Source organism: Protopterus annectens, chromosome 3.part0, assembly GCF_019279795.1.
Source record: "Protopterus annectens isolate FY-2018-M chromosome 3.part0, PAN1.0, whole genome shotgun sequence".
NCBI classification, from domain to species: Eukaryota; Metazoa; Chordata; order Ceratodontiformes; family Protopteridae; genus Protopterus; species Protopterus annectens.
In genome coordinates, this window is record NC_056731.1 from 112395903 (window position 1) to 112420184 (window position 24282).

Below are 24282 nucleotides of genomic sequence, written 5' to 3' on the forward strand. Positions count from 1 at the left end.
GGTTTCGGCTAGGCCTACCGCGAGTGTCTCGGCTGATACAGAGTCCTTGGAACTTCCGAACCCCGAAACAATACAACCGACAGCCTCGGCCCCGGAGGCTCCTACCGAGTCGGTTACAGAATTGCCTTCAGAAACTGGTGTATTGGAATCTTCCGACACCATACCTTTAGACAAAGCTACACCAGCACGTGGTGCAGCCAGGCCTCCTGCATCCATGTCCATTAAGGCCTTCACTAGGGCTAAAGCTGCAAAACACACTAAAGCCATGCCTCCCAGGGTTATTCCTCAGGGACCCTCTTCTAGTTCACAAATTCTAACCTTAGCAGAGGATCTCATCTCTTTAATCGGGCTCTCAGCCCCATCCGGACAGGGGCTCCCAACCTCCTCTAGACAAAAGGCCCAGGGTGGATCCCCCTGACCCCCTTACCTCCGAGGAGGCCTCTGATGGCTCTGATAACTCAGACTACCAGGAGGAGGCTTATTCGGCCTACGAGGATTCGGATGCAGAGGAATCTATCCCCTCAGCCTCCCCTCCTGAAGAGCTTTCCTTTGGGGAGACCCTTCACACTATGAGAGAACATTTCAAATGGCAGGGCCAGGAATATTCTGATTCCAGGAAAAGACTAAGAACCCTTCTTCATTTACCTCAGCATAGGCTATTCCTCCTGTTTTAAATGTCATTGATGATGTGTATTCTGACTCTAGTATGACCCCTGACACTCTGCCTCCGGCCCCTGCTAAGCCCGATAGGTATTACAGGGTCCCGGACACGCACAATTTTCTTTACAAGGCCCACTCTGCTGATCCTGAAACTATCTCACAGGGCCCTAAAGGGGTTGCAGCTGTTACTACCAAGAATCCACTCCCCTCTGCAAATGAGTCCAGGGCATTAGAGAGATGGGGTAAAAAAGTGTATACTTCTGCCACACTTGCTATGAGGGCATTAAATTGTCAATTTCATATGATACAGTACCAAGAGTATTTGTTAGAAGAAATGCATAAGAAACTGTCTTCTACTGAACCCCTTGACCGTAAATCCCTTCAGGATCTGGTACATAACTCCCAGCAGGTTAGCAACCATTTCTTGCAGTGTGGTTATGATGCATTGGAAGCTTCATGTAGGTCAGCAATGACAGGTGTTGTCATATGTAGGCATGCTTGGCTGAAGGAACAATCTGTCAGACCATGTTAAGGCTAAGCTTTTGGATGCCCCACTGGAAATGCAAAAGATATTTGGTTCCACTGCTCAAGAAGTCCTAAAGAAAGTTGAGGAAAAGGCAAAATCTGTACAAACAGTTAAGGATTTTCTTCAAGTCCAACCACCTAGATTCAGCAGAAATTGGCCTTCCAAGAATTGGTCCTTTCCGGACACAGAAAGATTTCAAAGGGGCAGGAACAGGCGTGCCAGAGGTAGAGGGCAAGCTAGGGGCTCCTACAGAGGCCGTCAGTGGCAACCACCAATCCAGACAGGCAGTTCAGGACTTACAACTGCTGCACAAGAACAAACTCAATGACTTTGCTTTGATTCCACCAACCAGGGCTCAATTAGAAGCACCTTTGGGCGGAAAGCTTTCTTTATTCTCAAAAAAATTGGCACAACATTACAAGAGACAAATGGACACTCCAAATAATAGACAACGGATACAGGTTCCATTTCCACACATTGCCAAAAAGAAAAGGCATGCCAGGTCTGCCACCAAATCAAAGGGCAGAGGCTTTGAAACAAATCTCAAACTTACTACAAATGAAAGCCATAGAAAAAGTTCCTATTTCAGAACAAGGCCAAGGATTTTACTCCAGGCTTTTCGTTGTTCCAAGAAAAGAGCATCAATGGAGACCAATTCTTGACTTGTCCGCACTGAATACTTATCTCATTGTGCCAAAATTCAAAATGCTGACTCTACAGCAACTCCTTCCCATGCTGGGCAAGGGGTCTTGGCTGGTGACTCTAGACCTCAAGGAGGCATACCTGCATGTCACACCTCAGATTTCTTGCAGGGTCAGAGCATTATCAATTCTCAGCATTGCCCTTTGGCTTATCTACTGCGCCCAGAGTATTCACGAAATGCCTGGCATCAGTAATAGCACACTGTAGACTTCAGGGGATTCAAATATACCCATATCTGGACAACTGCCTTATACAAGCGGACAACCAACAAACTTTGATAAAGGACTTAAACTATGCCATCAATCTTCTGCAGGCCTTGGGATATACAGTCAACATGCTCAAATCAAGACTTGTTCCATCCCAAAGAATAACTTTTCTGGGTGCGGATCTAGATACAAACACCCAAATGGCTTATCTCACAGAAGAAAAACAGACAGCTACCGGATTACTTCAAGAATCTGTCAAGGCAAACTCAGCTGACTGCAAGGAAAATCCTGCAGGCCCTGGGTTACATGGCATCCTGTATTCTTTTGATTCCACAAGCAAGGCTTCACATGAGAAAGCTTCAGTGGTACCCAAGGAGTTTATGGACTCGGCACAGTCACAGTTTGGAAGCTTTAATCCCACTCATTCCATGCCTTCACAAGGAATTTCTGTGGTGGGCTCAGGCCAGCCAGTCCAACAGGGTGTTGCCCTTCACAAAGCCCAATACCACCCAAACTATTACAACGGACGCTTCAGACCTAGGTTGGGGAGCACACATGGAGGGCAGAGGTATCCAAGGACAGTGGTCACAAAAGGAGCTATGCATGCCCATAAATCAAAAAGAGATGCTAGCAGTGATGCATGCAATCGAGGCCTTCAAAATCTTTCTGCATCAAGGCCACCTGCTAATAAGGACAGACAACACCACAGTTATGTGGTACATAAACAAGCAAAGAGGTACCCATTCCTACCCTCTTTGCAGACTAGCAATGAATCTATGGGATCTTTCCTTGAAACTCAGTATACAGCTACAAGCTCAGTTTGTGCCAGGGAAAGACAATACACTGGCGGACAGCTTAAGCAGAAATATCATGGATGCACATGAATGGATGCTGCACCCAGACATCTTCCAACAGATAACACAATCTTGGGGGAGCCCGGCCATAGATCTGTTTGCATCCCCCCACAACCATCAACTGAAGAAATTTTGCTCAAGGACATACCACCCACAAGCGTGGAAAGTGGACGCTCTCTCTTTCAGCTGGAGAAATCTGACAGTGTATGCATTTCCTCCAATCCCATTAATGACCAAGGTGTTACTGAAGATCAGGACAGAGCAGCCAAAAGTGATTCTGATAGCTCCGGACTGGCCAAGACAGCACTGGTACCCACTGCTAAGGAGCATGTCACGTACAAAACCATGGCCTCTGCCTCTATGGCCACTTCTACTGACACAGTACAGACACAAAACTCTACATTCCAACCTGAAAACATTGCAACTAACAGCGTGGAGAATACCTTGATTCCTCCACAGGATAAGTTATCCCAGAGAGTGAAGGATATTATTACGGAAGCTCGCCGCCCTTCCACAAGAAAGGCATATTCAGCAAAATGGAAAAGATTTCTCATCTGGAACACCTCAAAGGGCCTAGATGCGACAGTGATGAGCATGGCACATATCCTGGAATATTTGGCAGAAATGTTCCACAATGGTCTGTCTTACTTTTCTATTAAGATTCATGCTTCAGCAATTTCAGCAGAATACAATACTGATCCACCTGTCTTTTCTCATCCTCTCCTAAGACAGTTTCTAAGAGGGATCAAAAACATCAAACCTCCTCGGAAACCACCTCTTCCTGCTTGGGACCTTAACTTTGTGTTGGAAAAACTAACACTGCCTCCATTTGAACCAGCAGCATCTGCAGATCTACAGTACCTTTCCTGGAAGACTGCCTTCCTTCTGGCAATAACCTCAGCAAGAAGGGTTTCGGAATTGCAGGCCCTGATGGCAGTGCAGCCATTCATTATTTTTCATCAGGACAGAGTTTCATTAAGAACTAATCCTACTTTTATGCCAAAGGTGGTATCAAGGGTTTCATTGAATCAAGCCATTCACTTGCCTACCTTCTTCCCAAATCCACAAAACAAAGGGGAGAAACTACTGCACACCCTGGACATTCACAGACAGTTGCGCTACTACTTGGACAGAACTAAAGGTTTCAGAAAAACTGACCAGCTGCTAGTAGCATATGTTGCTGGTACTCAAGGAAAAGCAATTTCCAAACAGACTATTTCAAAATGGATAGGAAATTGCATTCACTTTTGTTACTCCTTTCATGGAAAGACTGTACCAGCTAACATTAGACCTCATTCTACGAGAGCCACAGCCACCTCCACAGCCTTCTTAAGAGGGGTGGCTACCAAGGACATTTTAGAAGCTGCCACATGGAGCTCCGTGCATACATTTGCCAAGCATTGCAATTTACCTTTATATTCCAGATCCAGAGCAGGTTTTGCTACGGCTGTCCTGCAGGGTATCTTAGCTACACCATCCTTTTCTTAGTGCCTCCACCCCCAGATTGGCTATGGTATTCTACCCATATGTGATGACTGCAGATGCATCCTTGAAGGACATAGTACAGTTTTGTACCTACCATAAATGTAGATGTCCGATAGGTATGCATCTGCAGTCAGGTTTACCCTCCCTCCTTCCCCTCTGTGGTATTTCTTGGGTACTTACCCCTCTATTAGCTAGCTGGGGGGATCTATTATGGTGTATTTGTTTATATATATATATATATATATATATATATATATATGTATATAAATATATATATATTATTGCAAATGTTTGGATTTTTATTGCATTTCTCCAAATTTAGCCTTCCTAGAGGGCACCTGGCATCTGGGGCAAGAAAAATTGAGGAAGATGGCGTCGGCTGACGCTTTTATACTCCAGACGCTCTGACGTCGGGGAAGGGGCGACATCAGCCGACGCCGGACCCAGACTTTGGAATCCGGCCGACCGAAGGAGGCAGGACAACCCATATGTGATGACTGCAGATGCATACCTATCGGACATCTACATTTATGGTAGGTACAAAACTGTACTTTTCTTCTGATTACCAGGATTTGCCCTTATCTACCTATGAGGATTCTGATGCAGAGGACTCCATACCCTCTGCTTCCCCTCCAGAAGATTTTTCTTTTGGTGAAACCTTGCACATTCCTAGGGAGCATTTCCGCTGGGAAAGCCAGGATTACTCTGACTCCAAAAAGAGGCTTTGGGATTTCTTACTCCTACCTCAACACAGGCCTTTAACTGTCCCTCCTGTCCTTGACATTGTAGATGATGCTTTCTTGGAATCTAGCCTGGCCCCAAACAGTTTACTTCTGGCTCCCAGGAAACCTGACCGATATTACAGAGTACCTGACTCTCTCACAACTTCCTCTTCAAGAATCCTACTGCGGACCAAGAGACCATTTCACAGGGACCTAAAGGCATTAAAGCTACTACTGCCAAAAACCCTACCCCCTCTGATAGAGATTCCCAGGGCCTTGGACAGATGGGGTAAGAAGGTATATGCTTCTGCTACTTTGTCTATTAGGGCCTTAAGCTGCCAGTTTCATATGTTAAAGTATAAGCAGCATATTATGGGACTACTTAAACAGAAAATGATGTTGATTCCTTACTGTGCCGAAAATAAAGAATTACAGGATTTAATGCATTCTGCTGAACAAGTTGGAAAACATACTTTGCAATGTGGTTTTGACTTTTTAGAAGCATCTTGCAGGGTTGCTGTCACTGGGTCTGTTCTTAGAAGGCATGCTTGGCTTAAGGAGCAAAATTTGCCAGATAATGTTAAAGCTAAATTACTGGATGCTCCCTGAAACCAAGACTGCCTGTATGCAAACTGTTAAAGGTTTCCTGCAAGTACAGCCAGCCAGATTTAGTAGGCATTGGCCTTTTAAGAATTGGTCCTTTCCTGCCTCTTCCAGGCCTTCTCAGTCCAAACCCAGGAACAGCAGACCACCTAGGCTACAGTCTCAAGATTTTTCACAGGCCTAAGCAGTGGGGGGGCTCCCACTTCCAAAGCTGGAAGTAGTAAGACACCCCTCTATGGAAAACTGTCACAATGACTTAACCTTGAATCTTCCAAGCCCTGATCAATTGCCTGCTCCCTTAGGGGGAAAGATCGCCCTGCATGCAAAAAACTGGCAACTCATTACCCAGGACAAATGGGTTTTAAACATCTGTTTCCCAAGGATACAGATTCCACTTCCACACCTTACCAACCCCAAACGGTTGGCCAGACCTACCCCCAAATCGGTGGGCAGTGGGCTCATCAGCAGGTTCTCTCTCTCCTAAGTATCAGGGCTGTTCAGCCTGTCCCAGCAGAAGAAAGGGGACAAGGTTTTTACTCAAGATTTTTCTGGTACCCAGAAAAGACAGCTCCTGGCATCCTATCCTGGACCTCTCTATTCTAAACACCTTTTTGCTAATCCCCAAATTCAAAATGCTAACTTCATCAGCTGCTTCCTATGCTAGGCAAAGATGCCTGGTTGGCAACTTTGGACTTAAAGGAAGCTTACCTGCACATTCCAATAAGGGAATCTTGCAGGAAATGCCTACGCGTCAGAGCAGGCTACATGCACTATCAGTTCTCTGCACTTCCCTTTGGCTTATCTGCTGCACCCAGGTTATTCACAGAGTGCCTAGCTCCAGTCATTGCATTTTGCAGGTAAAGAAATATTCAAATATACCCATACCTGGACAATTGTCTAATTCAGGCAGAAAGCCAGGACATGCTACTAAATCATCTGGCATTTGTAAAGAAACTGCTAATCTCACTGGGGTACACCATAAACGAAAAGAAATCTCATCTAGTACCCTGCCAACAAATTGTATTCCTGGGAGCAAGCTTGAACACAACTTCCCAGATGGCTTACCTCACGCCAGAGAAACAAGTTTATTTGACAGAATACTTCAAACTACTGGCCACAAAGACCCAGTTATCTACAAGAAAAATCCTGCAAGCCTTTGGGTTCATGGCCCTCTTGCATTCTACTAATTGCATATGCAAGACTGCATACAAGGAAACTACAATGGTATCTAAAAAGCCTATGGTGTCAACATTCTCAGGACCTGGAATCAATGATTCCTATCATTCCTTGTATAAAGTCAGAGTTCCTTTGGTGGGCAGAGGCCTGCTACCATAGCAAGGGGCTGCCATTCATTCTACCCCCTGCTGTCCCAACCCTAACAGACACATCAGACTATGCATGGGGGGCTCACGTGGCAGAGCAGTGCATTCTGGGCAAATGAAACCCAAGTCAAATGCACCTGCATATCAATCAACAAGAAATGTTAGCTGTACAGAATTCCCTGACAGCCTTCAAGGACCACATTTTTCCAGAACAATTATTGGTAAAGACAGCACCACAGGGGGGGAACCCACTCATATCCTCTCTGCAGACTAGCCATGGCTCTATGGAACACAGCCTTGAGCTACCAAGTGCACCTACAAGCTCAGTTCTGCCAGGCAAGCTAAATTCACTGCCAGACAACCTAAGAAATCTCATGGACCCACACGAGTGGAAACTGGAACCAAAGGTATTCTTTTGAGAAACAAATGAGGGAACCCAGAGATAGACCTGTTTGCCTCCCCTCAGAACTACCAATTGGAAATTCTGCACAAGGACTCCCCACAGACAAGCTTGGAAAGTGGATGCCCTGTCCTTCACCTGGGAAAGCCTCCCAGTTTATGCCTTTCCCCCTCTGCCTCTCCTCGAACGTTCTGCTAAAAATCAAACAGGACAAACCAAGGACAATACTGATTGCACTAGACTGGCCACACCAGCGCTGGTAACCCTTGTGCAGTATGTCACTGCTGGAGCCATGGCACCTGCCTCAGACCCCTTCCCTGCTGTCCCAGCAGGAGGGCCAGATTCTGCACCCCAGGCTTCAAACCATGAACCTTGCAGCCTGGCTAATTCCCTGAGCTCTCCAATAGCACCCCTCAGTAAGCAGGTGCTAGATGTCATTCTGGAGGGAAGAAGGCCTAGTACTAGAAAATCCTATACTGAAAAATAGAAAAGATACTGTTCCTGGAGCCAGACTCTGGGGATGGGCAAACAGTGCCCAGCTTACCGCATATTCTTCAATACTTAACAGAGATGCTCCACAAGGACCTTTCCTTCTCAATTAAAATTCATGCCTCAGCTATTTTCGCGCATTATAATACTGAGCCACCCCTATTCTCTCAGCCCCTGCTGAAACAATTCCTCAGAGGGGCCAACAATTTAAGACCACCCAGGAGAGCCCCTACTCCAGCCTGGGACCTTAACTTTGTATTGGAAAAGCTCACTCTACCTCCTTTTGAGCCAGCTGCAACTGCAGAGTTGAAATTCCTTTCTTGGAAAACCGCTTTCCTTCTAGCCATTACTTCAGCAAGAATAGTGTCTGAATTACAGGCCCTCATGGTAGTGGAGCCCTTCATCATCTTCCATGCAGACACACGGTGTCCCTCAGGACCAATCCTTCCTTTATACCCAAGTGAAATATCCAGTGTGGCCCTTAATCACTCCATTCATTTGCTAACCTTTTTTCCTAATCCACAGAACAAAGGAGAACAAATACTGCACTCTTTGGACGTGCACATACAACTTTGATTTTATTTGGACAGGACGAAGTCTCTCAGAAGAACTGAACAGCTACTAGTTGCTTTTGCTGCAGGGGCAGAGGGGAAGGCTATTTCAAAGCAAACAATTCCTAAGTGGATAGGCCATTGCATTCTTTTCTGCTATAAGCACCATGGAAAACCTACCCCATGGGGGATAAGATCACATTCCACCAGGGCTGTATCTACCTCTACAACCTTTCTCAGAGGTGTCCCTACTAGGGACATCCTAGAAGCTGCTACCTGGAGCTCTGTACATACTTTCACCAAGCATTGCCACTTGCCTATTTTTTCTAAATCCAGAGCTCATTTTGCCACTGCAATTTTTGCAGGGCTTAATAGCTGGTCCTAATGCTCTCTAACTGCCTCATCCCTTACTTAGCTTTGGGAATCTACCCATATGTAATGACTGCAACAGTGAAGCACTAAGAACATAGTACAGTTGTGTACACTTACCATAAATGTAGATGTTCGAGTGTATTCACTGTTGCAGTCCTGGTTACCCTCCCTCCAGCCCCCTTACTTCTCTTGGCTATACCTTTTCTTCTTGTTTAGTGTATTTCAGCTTTCTGGTGTATTTGCTTTTTATTGGAGGTGTAACCTTATATACAATTGCTTCCCATTTTGGGGGCACCTGACATCTGGGGCAAGAAAAACTGATTTAATGGTGTCTGCTGCATGCTTTATATACCCCTGACAACCTGACATCATGGAAGACTAAGCAACATCAGACGCAGGGATCCAAGGCTTTGATATTCTGGCTGGCTGAGGGCTACCTGCAGGCAGGTAACCCAAATGTAATGATTGCAAAAGTGAATACACTAACATATATGGTAAGTGTACACAGCTGTACTTTCTGTGCCTTGCCATTTGGTCTTTCTACTGCCCCCAGAGTATTCACAAAATATTTGGCCCCAGTCGTAGCCTTCTTCAGAATGCAGAGTATTTAGATTTTTTCCTTACCTGGGTGACCTCATCCTGGATTTATTCCCAAAGTTGGTGCAGGAATACTTGGACTACATTGTGTTCCTTCTGATGAGTCTGGGGTTTACTGTAAACCTTTAGAAATCTACTCTGAACTCTTCCCAGGACCATGTCTTCCTCGGCTGCAGAATTCTCACAGTCCAAACGATGGCCTGCCTACCTCCAGAAAAAATATCCTCTCGCTATTTACTTTTGGGAACCAATTCCACTACAATCTGACTGCCATTGTGTTAATACGACTCTTGGGATTCATGCCTTCCACTATCCCCATAGTATCCTTGGCAAGGCTACACATGAAGTTTGTGTTTCCCGAGGACAGTGGAAACAACACCTTCACCGTATGGAGTTTGTGGTTCCAGTTTTGCCATGCTTAAAAGAATTACAGTGGTGGATTTCACAGGTTACGAAATGTCCAGGCTTTCCCTTCCAATATCTTCCCCCCAAACAGGGTCTGTACACAGATGCATCAGACGTGGGCTGGGGTGCAACTTAAGAGAATTGGTGGGTGAGAGATGTATGGGTCCCCCCTCAGTCAAGGGAGCATATCAGCATCAAAGAAATTAGGGCTTTGATCTGTGCTCTAATAAATTTCAAGTCCAGAATCCTTCCAGAAGTGTTGAGATGGTTCACAGGCAACACCACAGTCCACTTTTACATTGCCAGCAGGGAGGGATAAAGTCCTACATCCTTTGCAGATTGGCTCTGTATGCGTGGGGGATTGCTCAGCAGAGTCGCATTTCTCTGCAGGCTGTTTACGTCTCAGTTCAGAAGGTGATGGCAGATTGATTAAGCAGGTCCATGACTCAGTCCAACGAATGGATGTTAAAACAGGGATGTGTTCCTGGACCTGGTCCATCAGTGGGGTACTCCACATGTAGATCTCTTTGCCTCCCCCATGAACAGACAGCTTCCCAAATACTTCAGCAGTTTCCCTCCCCCAGGACATGGAAGGTGGATGTGGTTTCCTTTCCTTGGAAGGGGATGTTTGTGAATTCAACCCCCCTTCAGAAAGTTCTGCTGAAAATTCAGAAAGAACAACCAGGAATCTTGCTGATGACCCCCTTTTGGCCAAGACAGCATTGGTTCCCCCTTCATCACCTAGCCAAGGGCAGTAACCATGTTACCCGTCAAGATGTACCTAGTCACACAGGACAAGGGAACTTGAATACACCTTCAAATGTCCACCCTAAACCTAACTCTGTGGGTGGTGGAGCTTTGATTCCCTTTAGACCCCTTTACACTGAGGACATGCTACAGATTCTGCAGGAGGTCAGAAAACCCACTACCAGAAAATCCTGTCTGTCTAAATGGAAGTGTTTTTTTTGTCTTGTGTCTTAAAAACTGTTTACAACCACTGTCTACGGAGCAGTCAGTAGTCCTGTCTTACCTGTGTGAACTGATGAAAAGTGGCTTGTCATACTCTTCCATTTAAAGCACATTATTTGCCATCTCAGCATGTTTACCTTGGCATCCACGTTGAAAGTAAAGTTATTCCTGAAAGGAGTTCTACACATCAGACCACCAAGGAAGCCAATTCCTCCCCCATGGGATCTCAACTTTGTGTTGGAAAAGCTTACCTTAGCTCCTTTTGAACCAGCTAAGGCATGTGGAAAACTGCTTTCCTGGTGGCTGTTACTTCAACCCCTTATGGCATCATCTCCTTTCACAGTTTTCCATCGGGACATGGTATCCCTATGTACCAACCCATTCTTCATGCCCAAGATAGTGAATGAGCTATCACTGAATCAGGCCATCAATCTTCCTACCTTCTTCCCATCTCCACAGTCCTCTAGTGAAAGGATATGTCACACTTTAGATGGGCAGAGAGCTCAGGTAGTACTTGGCAAAGACCAAGACCATCCATAAGTCTGCAAGGCTTTTTATTTCCCATCACCAAAGAGCCCTGGGGCATCCTGTTTTCACGCAAACTGTTTCCACCTGGCTTTCTAAAGCTGTTATCTTCTGTTACACCGCAAATGGGAAAGATCTTCCTTCTCCAGTTAAGCCGCACTCTACTAGAGCTGTGTCTTCTTCTGGGGCCTTCTTTAAAGGTTTGGATACAGCTTCTGTTTTGGAGGTAGCTACATGGTCATCTGCTTACACTTTCACCAAACACTACAAATTGGATATCCTCTTCAGGTCCAGAGCAGGATTGGCCAAAGCTATTCTGCATGGATTTGTAGAAAATCTCTGCTGCTCCTCCCAATCTCTTCTGCATGAGCTTTGGTATTCTACCTGATGTTTTGGATATTGCAGCATATGACTAGAAGGACATAGAATAGTTGTGTAAAATCTTACCATAACCATGGATGTCCTCCTCGTCTATATGATGCAGTATAGTCCCCCCCCCCCCAATCTTCCCCCCAGATACTTGCTTGGCCTCTGGATACTCACTCCCTTCAGGCTGGTGCTTGGCAGCATTCATTCCTGAGGTAGGTGTGCTCCAACGTCCACTTTATACCCGATGCCCATTTATGGCTGAAGTACGCTGTGTGATGTGGGTCATCTCACGTACTTTCACGGTAGCATTTTAACTTTGGTATAATGGCCGGACGTACGAGTCAACCGGAGGCAGATGTTATGGATACTGCAGCATACAGAAGAGTACATCTATGATTATGGTAAGATTTTACACAACTATTCTATTTGCTGGATATTTGACAACTACATTTTTATTTGCATTGCACTGTCTTGTTTCAGAAAATCTTATCTCATATTAATTTTCTCTTCGAAATCTAAACTGGGACAAACAGATTAAAAGTCCCCCTATCTAGATGGCTGACTCAATGGTGTTGTCTTTGTATATCAACAGAAAGGCTCTCCCTATCAAACTCGCAGCTCATTCAGCAAGATCCATGGCCTCATCTACAGCCTTTCTCAAGTGTGCACATCGGGTTTTTGCTGCTGCTACTTGGTCAAAAGTCCACACCTTCATTTGTCATTACAAATTGGACATTCAGTCTAGATCTAGGGCTGCTTTTGGTTCAGCTGTGCTCAAGAATATCCTTCCATGAGAGCACCCAAGAGTTCAAGTAGCTGGGGACTGTGCTCCATATGTAGAGGAGTGACCGAAAAAAAACATATGAAAGTTATGTACTCATGTTAAATCTGTGTTACTGTATACCATACATTCCTCTACTACTCTCCTCCCATCTCTCATCCATAATTTTCTTCTACCGTTAAATGTTATTCATCAGTCATTTCTATCTAGGAAGGATCTAACTGTCTTGGCTCTTGAAGATTTAGCTGGTCTCCACTGTTCCTTCAACAGTGCTATCTTCCCAACTATGCTGTATTACTATTACAAGGGTGTTTTCAGGTATTTTTGTAAGGGGGCAGAATCTTATTTATGGGGATTATAGGCTGAGGGAGGTGCCAGAGTACCAGAACCTAATCTTCGAAATAATAGCCCAGGACAGTCTGACATTAAATCAGACTCCCATATGTAGAGGAGTGGACGAAATAAGATGACACATCTAACATGATGAATAACATACCTTTAGTTTTTAATAGTTATGTATTTTAGCTTGTGTATTCACTTTAAATGTTCTAGTATTATCTTAAATGTGTGTTGCCTGCTGAGGTACTTGTTTTAACTTTTTTCCAGTAGTTTTTTTTAATGTTTCGACAGGCCAAGAAGTTTGTCCTCCAGTAAGGAATGTTTAGCATTAGTTTGTTGCCACACTGCGGACTGTGTTGCCTATTGGGTGTTTTTGATCCTCCTGACTTGACAGTACTGTAGTTTGAAGATGTTTTTCTTTGTAGTATCATCTATGTGTGTTGCATCTCTTGTGCTTCAGGCCATTACACAAAGGGAGCAGTATCTGTTGTTACAAGGATAGTCTCTCTAAGTGAATCTGTACTTCCCCCAGAAGATTTAGTTCATAAGTTTTGCTGCACCAGTACATTGACATCACTCTTTGTAGGAGCAGGAAACAAGGGGGGGGGGATAGGGCTCTTCATACTCTGGATGTGCCACAGCTGATATGCTACTTGGAGAGGTGTGCAAGTTTAGCCTGAAAGAATTGGTGTGTTTTTTTGGATTGAAGGGCTGCTTAAGCAAGTGCTAAATGGATTTACTAGCTGCATTATCCTTATCAGTTAACCAGCTACCCAACAACAAATGCTGCAATACAGTTACATCTGCTGAATCCTACACAAATGCACTCTATAAGCACTTACATGAGTGCATGGATCATGCTATCCCAAACAGAACCAAGATGCTATCCTCCAAAAAAAAGGAAGCCAATCTGGCGGTCCCCTGCCACAAACAAACTGTACAACAGAAGGAAGAAACTGTTGCAAAAGAGAGTAAAATCCCATGAGTGGAGGAGCTCCCTGGTCAGCCTCAGTAAGAAGCTGAGATCCCTTATAAGATCCTCCAAAGCTAGCTATGAAAACAAAATAGCCACTAAATCCAAGGACAACCACAAAGCATTCTATAGCTATGTCAAGAATCTAGATGGCAACATCCAGATCTGCTCTGAGTTACAACACAAATGCATGAAAATTACAGAACCAACTGATATTGCCAACATCCTGGCAGAATGGTTCAGTGCTAAATTTACCCCCCTCTCACCCCCAAAGGGCCCATATCTATACAGGAAGAATGCAGAGTCCCTGTAATCACAACTACGCAGGTAAAAGCTGCACTCTGTAAAGCCAAAAACACAGCATCCATGGGACTGAACAACATCCCAGGCTGCGTATTACATGAATTTCAGAACGAGCTGGCTCCTCACTTAAGCACTATGTTCAATAATAGCCTCGCATCAGGCTTTGTGCCCACTGAATGGCGCACAGCAACAGTTATCCCACTCCACAAAGGGGGAGCCACTACTGATCCTGGGATCTATCTACCTATGAGCCTGACCAGCCTGGTCTGCAAGGCCATGGAACTCACAAACATTGATAACCTCCAAACTCTGGATCCCACCCAGTTCGGGTTTGTGAAAGGCAGATCATGCCTCCTGAACCTGATCAACTTCTTTGAGGCAGTCACCAAAGCCGTGGATGAGGGTAAGGTGGTTCACACAGCCTATCTTGACCTTGCCAAGGCTTTCGACACCATCCCCCATTTTGGAATTATAGCTAAACTCACTAAACTAGGTATAAATCCCTACGTCAAAAGATGGGTTGCCTACTTGGCTCACTGACGGAACCCACACTGTAAAAGTTGCAAACTCCAAATCTGACCTCAAAGCAGTAATAAGTGGGAGTACCACAGGGTTCCGTCCTATGACCTCTCCTGTTTGGTATCTACTCTGAAGTACAGGCTAACACAGAAGGCCTCTGGCTAATGAAGTTTGCAGATGACTGCAAACTAGGAGCCATAGTTTAGTCCCCAAATGATGTGGACATCCTACAGAAGGGCCTCACTGAGACAGATGCCTGGTGTCAGAGCCATGGCCTCAAACTCAATGCCAAAAAGTGCAGTGTCATCCCCTTTGTTGGACATGCTACATCTAAAGAAATCCCAGTCCCTCTGAGCCACACACTCTAGGGACCTAAACCTTGTCACCACAAAAAGCAGGACATGCTGGAGGGATAGATTCCTGTCCCAGATACTTCCTATACTCTGGAACAAAGCTACCCATCTGTGTCCAGCAAAGTTCTTCAGTAGCACTCTTCAAGAAAACTCTTGAGTGGTTGGGAAATAGGAAATACACCCTGGGGATCACTTTTGTGTGTCTGCTGGACAGTAGCACAGGAAAATAACTTTCTTGGGTGGCGTAAGCTATGGAACCTTGATGGCTAGGCTTACGTAGGCCCTTGGGCCGATAGCCTAGTTACCAACCTATTTGAAACCCATTGTGCTTTAGTAGTATTTTGCTCACTTGTTCCTCAGAGTACACCTTCACCAAATATGGCTTTCTTGACTGCAGCATAGTTGGGCTTCTAATAGGAAGTTGGACATTTAAGACACTGACCTGAGTTTTGGCTTTGGATGGTGGTTTGGCTCTCCAACCTTTTGGTACTGCTTGTTCAGCCCAATCTAGTGACCCATGGAGGGTCCTGTTGATCCAAGTTCCCCTTCTTAACAGGATTACTCAGCTGAAAGGTCCTTCTGTTAGCTGCTGCCATTTTTTTTTTTAGCGTTAATTAGTAGACTGAGAGGTATCTCAATGTCATGGCCTTTGCATCAGCCAAGAAATTACCCACCATCCCTCCTATTCTCTTAACAGGCAATGGTGACATAATACCTAATGTGACTGAACAGCTGTACCTAGGCTTAATATTTGACCCTACCTTTTCCGCGTATACAAATTTTATAAGTAATAGTTGATATTGTAATACCCAAACTGGAATATAGCCTTCCTGTCCTTCATGCAGTCAGCCCACAATGCTCTCACAGTAGACTATTGAAAATAAAATCTTCAGGTTCATTCCGTTAGACATCCCCCTCATGCACCCTTGCAGTTAAAATTCCAGTTTGCTTTCAGTGTCTCATAGAGCTGCTTTTCTTTGTACAAGTTTTGAAACATGACTCTGTGAGAACCTTCTCTAGACTGGGTCCTGCTACCTAGAATCATTTATCTGATGTAAAAAATCTAGAAACCATTAAAAGCTTCAAAGATGCACTTAGAGCATCTCTTTATCAAACTCTACCTGCTGCCATGAGGGTTAGGTAACTTACTATGTTATGTGATGAATAATAGAATACTTTTAGGATATTACTTGGCCTCTTAATGTGGCATCTTGTGCACATATATTTGATTTGTATTTAGAAGTTTATGTATATGTATGATTGTAATATATTTTATACATAGCTTGCAATTTGTGTGTTTTTTTCAATGCATTCTGACTGGCTCTTTTAATTTACCGCACTGAATCTTGCCAATACGTTCTGAATTGTACTGTTTACTTCTCTATATAACCATGGTTAGAAAGATCATGATGTATTTTCTACTCTTTGAACTACAGCTGTAGATGAAAAGGGTCAGTAGACCAGTCAGCTTCTGGTGAACAAATAGTAAATAAATCTAGTAGGTGTATGTGTCATCACAATGTGGTGCCCAAACTGTTTTGATTTGCATGTGGGTTCTTGCTATTGAACTCTGGCACTGAAGAAATTGAGCATGCTTGTAATGGCATTGATTGTGTGGCCATCTCTTTACTGAAAAAAGGAGGGACTTGTAGCAGATAATCTGATAAGCTAAAAATCTGTTTTACGCTTTAGTCAGATTTAATGTTTTTAAAAATTGTTTTGAAATATGAGAAACAGTACTACAGGTGTTTAGTAATTGTTCATAGGTTGGTACTAGGCTATCGGCCCAAGGGCCTATACAAGCCTAGCCAGCAAGGTTCCCTGGCTTACGTCACCCAAGAAAGTTATTTTCCTGTGCCACTGACGAGCAGACACACAGAAGTGATCCCCGGGGTGTATTTCCTATTTCCCATCCGCTCATCAAGATTTTTCTTGAAGAGTGCTAATGAAGAACTTTGCTTGACATAGATGGGTAGCCTATTCCAGAGTATGGGAAGTCTCTGGGTTAGGAATCTATCCCTCCAGCATGTCCTGTTTATTGTGATGACAAGGTTTAGGTCCCTAGAGCATTTAGCTCGGAGGGATTGGGATTTCTTTAGGTGTAGCATGTCCAGCAGCTCTGGGTTTGACATAGCTTTATATGTTAGGCAGAGATCACCTCTGAGTAGGCGATATGCTACGGAGTAAAGCTGGAGTTTTTTGAGGTGGTCAGTGTAGGGCATTTGTTTGAATCCAGTAATCCTCTTTGTGAGGTACTTCTGTGGCCTTTCCAGCAGGTACATTCCAAAAGGGGCGTTGTACTCTGTAATGGGTCTAATGAGTGATGAGTAGAGGGTAACAATGACCTCTTTTTTCCTAGACGAGAACCCTTTTATGATGAGGTGTGCAACGTAGAAGGACTTCCTGACTACTATGGCGATGTGACTATCAAAGGAGAGACTACTGGTCCACCTGGGTCCCAAGGTCTCTTATCACGCATTCGGTGTTAAGTAGATTGCTGCCTATGTGGTAGTTCATGGGTACAGAGTTTTTACCAAAGCGGATGACACTGCACTTTTTGGCACTGAGCTTGAGGCCATGGCTCACACCAGGCATCTGTCTCAGGCCCTTCTGTAGGATGTTCACATCATTTGGGGACTTGACTATAGCTCCTAGTTTGCAGTCATCTGCGAACTTCGTTTTCCAGAGGCCTTCTGTGTTAGCCTGTACTTCAGAGAAGTAGATACCAAACAGGAGCGATCCCAGGACGGAACCCTGTGGTACTCCACTTGTCACTGGTTTGAGGTCAGATTTGGTGTCTGCAACTTTTACAGTGTGGGTTCTGTCAGTGAGCCAGTTGGCAACCCATCTTGTGACGTAGGGATTTATGCCTAGTTTATTGAGTTTAGCTATAATTCCAGAATGGGGGATGGTGTCAAGCCTTGGCGAGGTCAAGATAGGCTGTGTGAACCACTTTACCCTCATCTACGGCTTTGGTGACTGCCTCAAAGAAGTCGATCAGGTTCAGGAGGCATGATCTGCCTTTCACAAACCTGAACTGGGTGGGATCCAGAGTTTGGAGGTTACCAATGTCTTTGAGTTCCATGATGATATGTTCCATGGCTTTGCAGACCAGGCTCGTCAGGCTAATAGGTCTATAGTTCCCGGGATCAGTGGTGGCTCCCCCTTTGTGGAGTGTGATAACTTGCTGTGCGCCATTCAGTGGGCACAAAGCCTGATGCGTGGCTATTATTGAACATGGTACTTAAGTGGGGAGCCAGTAAATTCTGAAGTTTGTGTAAAACGCAGCCTGGAATGTTGTCCGGTCCCATGGATGCTGTGTTTTTGGCTTTAGAGAGTGCAGCTTTCACCTGCGTAGTTGTGATTGCAGGGACTCTGCACAGGGACTCTGCATTCTTCCTGTATACATATTTAGGGGGTTGGGGGGGGGGGGGTAAAGTTAGCACTGAACCTATCTGCCAGGATGTTGGCAATATCAGTTGGTTCTGTAATTTTCATGCCTTTGTGCTGTAACTCAGAGCAGATCTGGATGTTGCCATTGAGATTCTTGACATAGCTATAGAATGCTTTGTGGTTGTCCTTGGAATTAGTGGCAATTTTATTTTCGTAGCTAGCTTTGGAGGATCTTATAAGGGATCTCAGCTTCTTACTGAGGCTGACCAGGGAGCTCCTCCACTCATTGGATTTTACTCTTTTGCAACAGTTTCTTCCTTCTGTTGTACAGTTTGTTTATGGCAGGGGACCACCAGATTGGCTTCCTTTTTTGGAGGCTAGCATCTTGGTTCTGTTTGGGATACCACGATCCATGCACTCATATGTAGGTGCTTATAGAGCGCATTTGTGTAGGATTCAGCAGCTGTAACTGTATTGTCCATCTGCATGGGTGTCATGAAGTTCACCACTTCTGTCTTAAGAAGCATATAGTTGCAATATCCACTCAAGTTTTAAAGTGCATGTTTCATGACACATTTTCTGAACTTGCAGAGTAATGGGTTTTGTGAAATGAACTTTCAGATTGCTCCAGCTGAGGGACCAGATGTAAAGCAAAGGATGGTGATAATCACAGGACCACCAGAAGCGCAATTTAAGGTAAGCTATAAATTCACTTATCCAAAAAAAGCCTGGATCTTAGTATTACGATTAGTTTTCACTTTTTTTTCTTTTGAAAAGTACTGTTTTTGACTATAGTGAGAGAAAGGGGAAGTGATTGCATGGATGTTAAGTACATCATAGTCTCCCACCTGCCTTTTCTTCTGTTTAGGTGAGGAACACTGTCCACTTGTGCCCTATTTGTCTTTCAAACCTAAACCCTTAGGAACTGGCTTAGTTCCCTTAAGCTTTGTCGAGAGCCAATGGCTTTAAATCCTCGCTGTGGAGTCTAATGCCAGTACCTCTGCACCCTCTGGTAATAAAATAAAAGAAAAATGGAGCAGATTATTCATTGCGGTCTTCAACATCTTGTCTCCTGGCCCTCAGTGGATAAACTTAAATCAGAGAATCAACACCAAATGAGGATCCAGAAGTGATCCAAGAATTAATTTATTAAAACCTGAAAAAATAAAATGAGTGCTTTCATCTCTTACAAGAGACGTCATCAGAATAAAATGGCCCTAGCATAAAGCCATTAAATAGTACATAGCATTTCACTGGTAGTTAGATAAGAACTGTAATATTCAAATGCACAATAATGAACAAGGATGCACACATTCCTTGCTAAACAAAGTGCAGTGAAACATTTAAAGTGTGTGTAAAAAATGTGACAAATGTAACAGAATTGTAAAAACTTGGACTATGACTTCTTAGCCTTCAAATTTAAAACGTCTAATTGAAAGTGTCATTCAAGCCAGGGGGAAAGGTAGCCCCCAGTCTAAGTTGCCATTGCAGTTCACTTAAGTAATTCTTACATCCCCCGTGATCCAGTGTGATCTTTTCTAAAATACCAAAATGAAACTTGCTATAAATGTTACATTGGTTGGAATGTCTGAATGTCCATGTGTTGTGTTTAGAGTTGCAAGAAGTACACCAACTCATTTTAAAAGTTGTTTCATAAAATGATTTAAAATGTTCAAAGGAAACTATTCTTTTGCGAGTAGATAAAAATGTAATGACCTCATGTCGTTCTATTCCTATGTTGCAGTATTCTAGTTGTGGGATTTCCTGCCCTCTGGTGACTCATACATCTGCTCCTATACAAAAGATTCAGCTTGGCTGTTGCAGTGTGCGTGGGACATCAGACGTAAGGCCATAAACCAGGGGCCTTAAATGTGACGTCTGCATGCACGATCCTCAGAACTTTTCAGCCGCAGACTACCTACGCATTGTATCATCGCTCCTTCACAGACGTCTCATTAATAAAGCTAAGTAACCCATTGGGTTTCTATTTTTCTTGCTTTGCCAATTGTTATTGCTTAAGCTTGGTTGTTGTAGCCTTTAGCTGATGTCAGGTAAAAGGGAAAGTGCCAATGCGGGCGTCAGATAACCCATAAAGACACCCATTATAGGTGTGTGTTTTGCTTAGGCCGGGAGCACGACCATTCCTCCTGCTCAATTTGTCAATAATTTGTGCCAAAGACCCTGCGCAGCCGTCTGACTGCTTTAAACTTCTACCTAAAATGGTTAGCCCTTAGAATGGGTCCTGCATTGGAGGCTGCACCCGAACTTCTGCAAAAGAAGGCCAAGATTCCTAGGCCTTCCTTGCCTGCCGCTTCGCTTGCTGACGCCCTGCCAACTGCCGATCTAAGAGTTGAGCGCTCGGCAGATCCGTCGACTTCAGTGATATCCCTTGAGGAAGCCGTTGCACAGCCGATGACCGGCACGTCCTCGGAGCTTGCCCAGACACCGAGTAACATCGATGTCGAGGGGGAACCGGTTTCTGTGGTACCTCCGACCAGGATCCAGACTTCGGAAATGTTGACTTCAAAATCTGATGCCAGGCCAGTTCCTTACCTCCACGCTGGCCAAAAAGAAGCAAAAAACCAAGCCAGATTGGCAGGCTTTCACTTCCTCTCTCATGCAGGCCTTTATGGCCCTTAGGCCTTCAGCCTCAGCCCCCACTACTCTGCCTTTACTGAGCCCTAGGCCTGCATCTGCCTCTTCCCTCCCACCCATGACCTCTTGGGGAGGAAGTGCATGAATGATTCTTCCTCAGAGCACTCTATTTCATATACATCTCAGATTGCTTTTCCCCAGGAGTATTATTCTCCTGATGAAGACTCTGTGGAAGGGGATTCTCCCCCTGAGGATATTACCTTTGGTGAGACAATCACCAAGCTGAAAGATTACTTACAGGTTCATACCTGGCGCTCTGATGTCAGGGAGGGTGACTGCACAGCCGACGCCAGACCCAGACTTTGGGATTTTGACCGACCGAGGGCTGCCTGCCAGCAGGAAGAACCCTACAGTGATGACTGCAACAGTGAAGACACTCTAACATCTACATTTATGTTAAGTGTACACAACTACTTTCCCTGTACCTCTGTCCAGCAGAGCCACTGAAGTGATTCCTGGGGTAAACTGTTTCCCATCTACTCATCAAGGTTTCTCTTGAAGAGCGTTAGTGAGGAGCTCTGCCTAATGTAGATTGGAATGTTGTTCCAAAGCATGGGAAGTCTCTGGGACTGGAATCTATCCCTCCAGCACATACTATTTATTGTGAGGTTTAGATCCCTAGAGTGCGTGGCTCGAGGGGAGATGGCTTTCTTTAGGTGGAGCATGTCCAATTCTGGGTTGGACATGGCCTTGTATGTCAGGCAGAGATCACCTACCTAGAAGGATTTTCTAACCTCTTTGGCAATGTGATTATCAAAGGAGAGATTACAGTCTACTTGGGTCCCCAGATCCCTTATTACGTCTTCCGTATTTAGGGGGCTACCATATGTGTGGTAGTTTGTGGGTACTTTTTTTCCAAAGGGGATGATGCACTTTTTGGTATTTAGTTTGAGGCCATGATTTTGACACCAGGTATCTGCCTCAGTGAGACCCTTTTGGAGGATGTCTGTCAGCTGGAGAGTCAATTATAGCCACTAGTTTGCAGTCATCTGTGAACTTGGTCAGCCATAGTCCTATGCTTGCCTGTACCTCTGAGAAGTATGTGCCGAACAGGAGGGGTCCTAGGACTGAGCCCTGGGGAATGCCACTTGTAACCGGTTTAGAGTCAGACCTAGCTCCCACAACTCCCACCATCTGGGTTCTGTCCATGAGCCAGTTGGCAACCCATCTTGTGACGTAGGGGTTTATGTTCAGGCTGGTGAGCTTGTCTATAATACCAGAATGGGGAATGGTGTAGAAGGCCTTTGTGAGGTCTAGGTAGGTTGTGTGTACCACCTTTTCCTCGTCTATAATCTTGGTAACTGTCTCAAAGTCCACCAGGTTTAGGAGGCATGATCTGCCCTTAAAGCCAAACTGGGTAGCGTCCACTGTTTGGAGGTTCCCATTGTCTCTGTTAATGAGTTCCATGATGCACTCCATAGCCTTGCAGACCAAGCTAATCAGGCTTATAGAGCGATTGTTTCCGGGGTCTGTTGTGGCTCCACCTTTGTGGAGCGGAATAACCGTTGCTGTGCTCCACTCTGTGGGTACGTAGCCTGTGGAGAGGCTGAGTTTGAACAGTGTGTTTAGGTGAGGGGTTAATTAGTCTTTGAGCATGTGTAGGATGCAGCCTGGGACACCGTCCGGTCCCATTAATGCTGTGTTTTTGGCTTTGGAGAGGGCTGTTTTAACCCGAGTGTCTGTGATTTTACTGGCTCTACATTCTTCTGGTATGATTATGGGCCCTTTTTGGGGGCGAGAGGGGGGGTGAAGTTTGCACTGAACCTGTCTGCCCGGATGTTTGCTATCAGTCGGTTCAGTGTATTTTGTGCCATTCTGCACTAACTCCGAGCAATTTTGAGCATTGCCACTTAGATTCTTGACACAGCTAAAGAATGCCTTGTGGTTATCTTTGGAGTCCTTGGCAATTTTTCTTTTGAAGCTCACCTTGGATGATTTTATGAGGGATCGTTGTTTTTTGCTGATACTGATTAGGGATGTCTTCCCTTCTTGGGATTTTACTCTTTTCTGTACTAGTTTCCTCCTCCTATTGTATAGCTTGTTTATGGCAGGGGTCCACCAGACTGGTTTCCTTTTCTTGGAGGAGTGAGTTTTGGTTTTGCTTGGGATAGCATGAGCCATGCATTCTTATAGGTGCCCATAGAATGTATTAGTAAAGGATTTTGCGGCTTGGACAGCATTATCCTTCAGCATGGGGCCTTTGAAACTTTCCACCTCGGTCTTAAGTAATGTGAAGTTTGATTTTGAAAAGTTTTTCACTGTGATTTCCTTGTCTGGAGGTGGGGGCGGAATGTGGATATCTGAAGTGATTCGTTTATGGTCAGATCTAACCAGCGAGGGGTTGACCTCCGGTGTGGAACACCGGTCGCTCATGTTGGTGATGACCTGGTACAATATGTTGTCACCTATGGTGGGAGTATTGACCAGTTGATCCAGGGCATTTGAGTTTATAAATTCTAGGAAATGTTGGGCAAGGGAGTTAGTACTTGAGTAGTTCTCCCAGTTAATGTTTGGGTAATTGAAATCACCCAATATTAGGGTGTTTGGTAGGACCTTTGTTTCCAGAAATGGGGGTCCTGGGACATGGTGGGTGATCTGTAGCAAGCTACAATTTGAATTGCAGTTTTGCCCGTTGTTAGTTGCACATGGATGATCTCTGAAGCATCGTGCTGTGCCACTAACCTGGAGGTGTGGGTATCCTTGATGAATATGAATACGCCCCCGCCTTTTGTATTTCGGTCCGGATTCTGTGGCTGGAATGTATGGTATGAGTTGTAGCCTGGTAGTGCTGGGGTGTAAGCTGGAGCCTTAAACCAAGTTTCTGTTACTGCACATATATCGATTCTCTCCATACTGAGGAGTGCCTCAAGTGCGTGCATTTTGAGGTTTAGACATCTGGCATTGAGTAGCATTACCCTCAGTTTTTTGTTACTTGGGCTATTTATGGCGGTGGGTTTGTCTTTTGAGCCTTGCCTAAAAAAGGCACTATAGGGGTGGCAAGAGCCTTGGCCAGTATTCGAAAGCCTAAGGGTGACAGGTGCAAGCCGTCTCTAGCAAAGCAGCATGGCTTGTCGAGCATATCCCAGGCGGACAGACACTGGATCCCCTTTGAATGACACTGGAAAGTTAGCCAATTGTTGAAATTGGTAATTTGTTTCTTTATACCGTGGTATCATTCTTGGTGAGGGCAGGATGCTATGCAGGGTCAG

At 44.8% G+C, this 24282-nt stretch overlaps 1 protein-coding gene across 1 annotated transcript in view; it reads left to right on the forward strand.

Annotated features, from left to right (window-relative positions):
* Nucleotides 1-24282, forward strand: part of IGF2BP3 (insulin like growth factor 2 mRNA binding protein 3) — a 1266240-nt gene that overhangs the window by 962237 nt on the left and 279721 nt on the right. Inside the window, exon 16 of the mRNA XM_044064618.1 lies at nucleotides 19040-19114. Coding sequence (XP_043920553.1) covers nucleotides 19040-19114 — 75 coding nt within the window. The remainder of the gene's footprint in view (nucleotides 1-19039; nucleotides 19115-24282) is intronic.